This window comes from Hordeum vulgare, chromosome 5H (assembly GCF_904849725.1).
Source record: "Hordeum vulgare subsp. vulgare chromosome 5H, MorexV3_pseudomolecules_assembly, whole genome shotgun sequence".
Taxonomy (NCBI): domain Eukaryota; kingdom Viridiplantae; phylum Streptophyta; class Magnoliopsida; order Poales; family Poaceae; genus Hordeum; species Hordeum vulgare.
The window spans coordinates 485,382,796-485,390,153 of NC_058522.1; the positions used below are offsets into that span (position 1 = coordinate 485,382,796).

At 44.0% G+C, this 7,358-nt stretch overlaps 1 protein-coding gene across 1 annotated transcript; it reads right to left on the bottom strand.

The window, feature by feature from the left end:
• Positions 1–209: 209 nt before the first annotated feature.
• LOC123397601 (FBD-associated F-box protein At1g66310-like) lies at positions 210–7,017 on the bottom strand. The gene is made up of 5 exons (XM_045092137.1): positions 6,860–7,017; positions 6,544–6,623; positions 1,367–2,185; positions 1,118–1,273; positions 210–957 (listed from the first exon to the last, which is right to left on the bottom strand). The coding sequence occupies exons 1-5, from the start codon at positions 6,990–6,992 to the stop codon at positions 520–522; spliced, it is 1,626 nt and encodes a 541-aa protein (XP_044948072.1). The 5' UTR covers positions 6,993–7,017; the 3' UTR covers positions 210–519.
• Between the last annotated feature and the right edge of the window lie 341 nt (positions 7,018–7,358).

The window sequence follows — 7,358 nt, forward strand, 5'->3', positions numbered from 1 at the left end:
TACAGATGCAATCTTACTTAAATTACCCATATGGCAGTCACCGAGAACTATTTATGCATACGTGCAAGTCAACAGCCATGTGGTGATTGGATTTGCTATACCGTACAATGTTATACAATCATATGCGATAATTAAGCCAGTATAGCAAATCAAACAAAAACAGGTATGTTCTGCACATAAGTACTCCCTGCACAGGGTACAAGCAGCTAAAGAGTTCATGGCATTCTTATAAAGTACAGTACAAAAGTACACATAACAATCTGAAAACATCCATGAGCAAAGCACGGTGGCCTCTGATATCTCTGAAAACAGCAACGAAAAAAGCAGCAAAGTCGTTTCCCTGACTTCATATGTCTGCAGGAATCACTACTAGTACAACAGTTTTACATTAGGCACCTCCGATAGTTTACGAAACAGAGTATGGCCTATGAGATCTCACACAACCATCGTTTGCAGACCTGATAGTTTGGAAATGAAGCATCATAAACAGCACCGTTTGTCATGGTGCCACCTGGGCATCTAAAAGTTCAGCATCACGCACCGACTGCAGGGCTCGACGACTTCAAACTCGACTCCGTAGGGAACTTTCCACTCAATGTGTTTTCTGATAGCGGAACGCGCCCTGAGAGACTCCTCGATGCCATGATCCCACATAGGGATGCACCTGTCAGGTGGGGCCGTCATGAGGACGCCAATCACTGTATTATGGTACCACCTGTCAGGTTTATCGACGCTACGCCCACCAGGACTCCGACAGCCATGGGAGGTGTCTAAAGTGAGGCGCTCGAGCGATGCCGCTTTCTCGATAATGTGGCATGCCAACTCCACCAAGCTCGTCGCGGAGCAGAATCCGACGATCGTCACACTCTTTAGGCTCTTGTGGCTGTGTTGTGGTAGCCGTCTCAGATGCGAGGGATTCCCGATAACTGAATCATGCTGCATGTCAGGCTGCTGTACCTACATGGAAAGCCAAGATGCTCGCGTCAGCGGCTCCACGCTACACACTATGCTTGCAAGATGAGATAACTTGGCTGTGTGCATCCTGTGATGCATGCAGAGGCCAAGGAAGGTAGGACTACCCTTTTCGAGAAAGAAAAAGAAAGATGAGATAACTTACCTCAAAGATGAAAGTCTCCAGGCAAGGAGAAGCTTCAAGAAAAGAGACCAGAGACAGGTAATCATAATCTGGTGAAATAGCTTCATTTCCAATTAGAGAGATATGCAAGTACTTGAGCTGGAGGAATTTGCTAGATAGTATTGGTGTACTGCACATCTGCATGAAGACACCTCTGATTAGTTATAATGACAAGGCTGTTATATGCAAACAACTAATCTGTACTCATTTAAACTTTCAGAATATGCATACCTCGTTAGGCGAGGTTATGACAAGTCTTTCAACATCTGGGGCACCTAACAGAAGCTGGGTCCGAGCAAAGTAGACAATGTTGGGCGGGCCGAATTTTAAGCACGATATTTCTATATTCTTTACATCACTTCCAAATAAAACAGATAGTACCAAGTTACCAAACAGGCAAAAGGTGGAGAGATTTGGAGCATTGCTGTCTACAACTTGCAGATTTTTGCATCGAGACACTCGGAGGAATGTAAGCCACTTCAGAAAAGGTATCTTCAGGCAAACTATCTCACGGCAATTCATGAGTTCAAAATGTTCTAATGCAGCACAACTGGAAAGAAGGCCCGTTAGCTCATCATCAGCAATCCATACATTACTCAGCAATAACCTTGTCAAGCTCCTGCAGCAACCAAGCCCAGCGGTGGGACGAAAGGCACACATGGCAATGTAAAGATACCGGATTGAGTTTTCGCTCCTATTAAATATAAGAGGGCATGGGAAATTGTATGCTCCCTCAAGGACTTGCGGCATGATAATGGTGAGTTCTTCAACTCCTGCTGTAACAGCAATATGAATCCACCTATCAACATAAGAGGAATCGACCTTGTTATAGCCATAAAGTTCAAGCTTTAGTGTCTTCATGCCAACGCCCGAATGGTTTTTAAGAATACAATCAACTTTGCTGATGAGATCTCCATCAAAACCTAGTATCTCCTGACTTAAGTCAAGGTTCGGATGGCATCTCCATGATCTCAGAAATGAGTGCGATGCACAAGCTGCACGGGCAGCATCTCGTAGTGGCATTAGGGCATGAATATGTTGACGGATATCCTGTATACAAAAGCACAGGGATCAGTTATTGGGGTTATAAAAGTAATTTATAATTTTATTGCACAAACTTGCTATATATTACAATTCTATCTATTATATTATTAAAACAAGATGCAAACAAGTCACAACGTTCATTCACATAGGCCAAATTATAATGGTTCAGATTTAAGAATAACATAGTAGCACATATGGCAAAGAGGTATCCATATTCGAAACGACCAGGATCCTACGTCACTTAGGAAAACAAGGAGCCATTCAGGATAGGACATGCCATCCGTGTGCATTTAGTTTTATCCATAGTACAAATTAGGGAAATCATATATCCATTTGTACCGGTTCGGCAAGCCATAGATGACGGTGAATTTGAAGTCATCATTCAGTGGACTCATCAATATGGTAGAATATATAATTAATCATTTTGGAAAATCATTTCTTGTGTTTTCAAAATGCAATAAAAATGAAACATGATTAACATAGGACTTAGGGAAACCCTATACATGTTCATGTCGACCATCTCGACAAGCCACACGCCATGGTGAACTTCAACTCACCAACGAATTCCGTCAAGGAATGTTGTCTAATTAATCATCTTCAGAGCCCTTTTCTAGCGGGTTTCTTCAAAACATTGCATTCTATAGAATATAATTTGCCTAACATAGTAACATTGGAAAAAAGTCCAATTAATGATGTCTTGCCAAGAAAGAGCCAAGCCTACTCTTCCATTTGTAGTGTATTCTCTGAGAAAAATAAGAGGAAGAAGATAGAGTTCCTTTAGTTTTTGTGTATGAGGACTAAGGGCCCCCAAACTCTCGTGGCCCCCCGTGTCGCCTTCCTTGGCAGCGATTGGGGAATCCTAGCCAACGCCGCCGCAACCCCCTCTCACCCCGCCCATCTCCTCGCCGTCACCAGAGGAACAGTCACCGAAGCCGTGTCGGCTCCTAGGAAGGTGGCACCGGGGCACCTCGGCTGGCCACAACCTCCACCCCCTCATCCCCGTCTTTCTGCATATGCTTCTCTTGTGGCTATTGCGGGCAAGCTTCCCCGGGCTTCCCTCTGCTCCCACGGCAGATTTGAGGCGTTAGCCAACACCCCTATTGTTGTCGGTGCCGTATCCCGGGACGATGGTGGCAGGGCTGCTAGGTTGGATGGGCTGCCCTAGGTGGCACCACAATGGTGCCCTTCCTATTCCGTTCTACGGCCATGGCTCCGGGGTTATGGTTCTTATTGGTGGTTTTCAGAGGTTTAGTCCTTCATGGCGTTTGGTGGTTGCCCGGCACGGCTGCTGCCAACAGCTTAATGGCCGGTAGTGTGGCAGGCGCGAAATACCTTTGCCTCGCCTACATGTACGGCTCTAGCACTAGTGACCATGGAACCGCTTTCGCCTCCTATGTCCATGGCTAGTCGGGGCGGCTTTAGGTCTGGCGCTCCCGTGAGCTACACATCTACTTCCAGCTCTTACGGGTTGCTGGCATCTCAGCAGCTTCGTAACCGCCCTGCAAGTGTCCTTGGTTGGCCGACGTCCATTCCGGCGCGGCTTTGACTACGGCAAGCACCTCGAGCTGCGTCCCCTTCCAGCACCTTTGACTCCCCAAGCATCCCTACGGTTCTGGTCTTAACAGTCCGGATCTATGGTCCTTTCTAGATCCTGGCTCGTCTGGGTCTCCAACCACGATCGCACCCCCTCCCGTGTCGCCTCTTTTTCCATTTGCCTACCCAACCTCACTCATCGCCCACCTCCGTGCACCGTTTTCCTGTTTTATAGCTCGTTGTTCCCGCAACACTCAGTGCCTCCTCGATGGCGGGCGTAGCTCCCCGTCCCGCGGTGGCGGTTTTGGCCAACGGCCCAACATCCTCCTCTTGTAATCTTGCTCCGACAGCTTGGGATTGCTTAGACTCGGCTAGGATGAAATTCTTGCTCGACCTTTCGATGCTGGCAGCGGTAATACCCACGGATGTCGTCCCCTTCTTGGAGGCGCTTCCATGTCCGCTATTTGTTCCCCTTTTCGAGCATCAGGGGAAACCCTAGGTCCGGTTTTTGGATCAGACGACGAGAATTCATTCTCTTTTGTGAAGCCGTTGTCTTGTATGATCGTGGTGTCCTCAGCGGTAGATTTGTAGATGTTGGTCATCATGTTGGTTTGGTTCGGGCTGATTCCAAGGGCGGCAAGTTTAGATGTTTTTTTTTTGTTTGGGCTCAGCATCCCATTTTTGTCTCCTGTGGGCACCATTTTCACGCCTTCCGCGTTTGTGGCATGCGATATACCACGTCATATACTCACTCTTGACTCTTCCATCAATCAATGGAATAATGGTACACAAGCTTTATGTATTCACGAAAAAAATAGTTTCTATGTATACCAGGCAAGCTCTGAAATGATTTTATTGCATCACAAGATGTGACTAGGGCAGAAAATGTAGCTGCTTATATATCTCATATATTGGAGATTCAAATGCCGGAATCATCAAACTTCTAATAAAATCTAGAAAATAACACATATCACATATTTTCGTGGTGCAAAATTATAGCTATATTTTTCAAATTTATAGAACGAGAAAATCACCGCTTATTGCTTGTGAGGCCCGATTATAAGGTTTATTTTAGTTTAGACACAAAGGGTGTATAACTTTTGTTATGATGGGACAAGACTATGACGGTGCAGATTGTAAATTAGAAAAACATGTGCATACTTTTCTAAAAAATATTATACACCGCACGCACGCATGCATGCACGCCCGTACACACACATGCGGGCGCATAAACAGACAAATATACACTTGAACAACCCAAACTCAGGAGTGAAGGAGTATCAAGATTAATGAAGTCACCACAGATGTCCCGCTATCCATCGAATTGCTAAATGTTGGAACAATAATTTATAGGCAATTAGGCTTGGTAATTTACATATGAAATTCAACCTAACTTTGAAATACATAATAAAGTAGAAACTGGGGTAGCTATTTGACATCCAGCCCATAACAGTGAATCTGTAGTGATGGATGACCAATGTGATTGTAATATACGTCACAGTGTATCGACATGCAGGTTTAGCTATAATGTATAGATGTTTATGGATTCATCAGCGGAAAAAAAGTCGAAAGGAATGCAATAGACATGAGCTATAATTTTGCAGGGTGATCCATTACCCACAATGCCTTCAATCTTCTGTATTCACAAGTCACAAACCAAGGTCCATAATACTTTGAGTGGAGGAAAGGGATCAATCATTCCTTTTAAACTATTTTTGGACAGCCTTTATATTTTTAACTATGTGGCGATGCTTCGTAGCGGTAAACTTAATGAAATAGCAGTTTGTTTGGGACTAAACACCTGGCCGAGGAAAAAAATTACTCCCTCCGTCCCAAAATAACTGTCTTGACTTTGTACTAGCTCTAATACAAAATTGAACTAAGCTTAAGACAGTTATTTTGGGACGGAGGGAGTATGAAACAAGGTTTTGTATTTCATATTTTGGCTTCAAACTTTATTGAAATTTTGCATTGCACACAATAGACTGCCTGCATCTCAACGTTAATATAAGAATATGCAAACAACAAATTAATTTAGCGACGTTGAACAAATCTAACCACACAACGTGTGCAGATCAACCCACTAGTTTATACGTACAATAGAGAGAAAGACAATGCACTGGGGTGTAACTGTGGCGAGTGGAATGAGAACTATACAGGAAGTTTATAGAAAGATTTATGTGCAATGTTAGTCCGTATTGGTTAGAGGTATGAATATAAAATTGTAATGTCACTTAAATTAGGCATATATATGGCAGTCCACACAATTATTTCTGGACATCTGTACTAGTCGATATTCAAATATCTATAAGACGACGCTATGCCATACAATTTGATACAATCAGATAAATCAAACAAGCTAGTATAACAAAAAAACGAGATTTAAAATGTACTCCCTCCGTAAATTAATATAAGAGCATTTAGAACGTTACTTTAGTAATCTAAACACTCTTATATTAATTTACAGAGGGAGTACTATTTTAGGGGAAGGGTATAAATAGTAAATCTAACATTTAGAGCCACACAAAAGTTACTTAACAAGACAGATAAAAGACGGCTTTCCATCATATGTAATTCAAGCTTCCACTACTATGGGCAGCCATCCATCGAAATCTGTACACCTTTTCAAGTTACAGCTCAAATGCTCAATGTTTTGACAGTGTCAGAAAACATTCCACAAATGCTCAAGTCGTCAAAACTGGCTTAACTTACTGACACAACTATTTTAGATATTTTATTCAGCAAGCAAAAGCCCGCCAGTATTTTCCTACAATCCAGATCTGTGCACCTCTAGCACACAGACACACAATGGTGATTCAATTGCAGTTTACCTCTGGAAGATCCGGTATAACTTTGCCATCTTGAGAACCATCATCTTGTTGGCAGGGTGATCCGTTTTGTTTGCAGGCATCTGGGGTACATCATAGTCATGATAAGAGTACAGAAAACAGCGGGATACTAGCACAAGCAAACAGCTCATAGTACAGAAAACAGGGGGATGCATCCAATTCCTGGAAAATAAGTGAATCAGATCGCTCCTAAACTGAGGCTAACATCACTTACCCACTTCCAACAGATCTAACAGGGTTCGAAACTAAAGAAAGCGTATCTATGATCGAGAGATGCGGAGGGGAGCAAGAGGCGTACTTTCCCCGGGCGGCGGCGGATCCTGCATGGCTGGATGCCTGAGATGGGGGCGAGGGCGAGGCTCTACCAGCCTTTCTGCGGTGCAGTCGTCCGGCGAGACCGTGCCGGCGCCGGTGCGGACGATCGAGCTCATTGAGGCCGATTGGGCGATGCTGGAGCTAGAGCCGTGGAGAAGGGCAGAAGGCAGGCACGCGGTTCCGTTTTGAGGCGAATTGGTTGGGCCAGACAGATAGATGGGCTGTGGGCCTGCTAATGCAAGCCAGAGGGACAATGGCTGATACTTTTTTTTTGTCTAAAAAAAAGGCTGATACTCTTTTTTAAGCTACTAGTACAAATGCCCGTGCGTTGCAACGGACTAAAAGTATCATAAAATCTGCTCCGTGTGAGAGTACATGCCATTTCTTATATCCAATTCTAGTAAACATCGGTAATAAGTTTATAATGCCACTGCTTTACGGAGTATGACGCGTGGATGTAAAGAAGCCACCCTAACATCTTT

Excerpts from the sequence above, each read along its gene's own strand:
- LOC123397601 (XM_045092137.1), bottom strand. The coding sequence starts at position 6,992 with ATGAGCTCGATCGTCCGCACCGGCGCCGGCACGGTCTCGCCGGACGAC. Across the intron at positions 2,186-6,543 it reads TTATACCGGATCTTCCAGAG|GATATCCGTCAACATATTCA; the intron begins GTAAACTGCAAT and ends TTTTGTATACAG. Across the intron at positions 958-1,117 it reads TGGAGACTTTCATCTTTGAG|GTACAGCAGCCTGACATGCA; the intron begins GTAAGTTATCTC and ends CTTTCCATGTAG.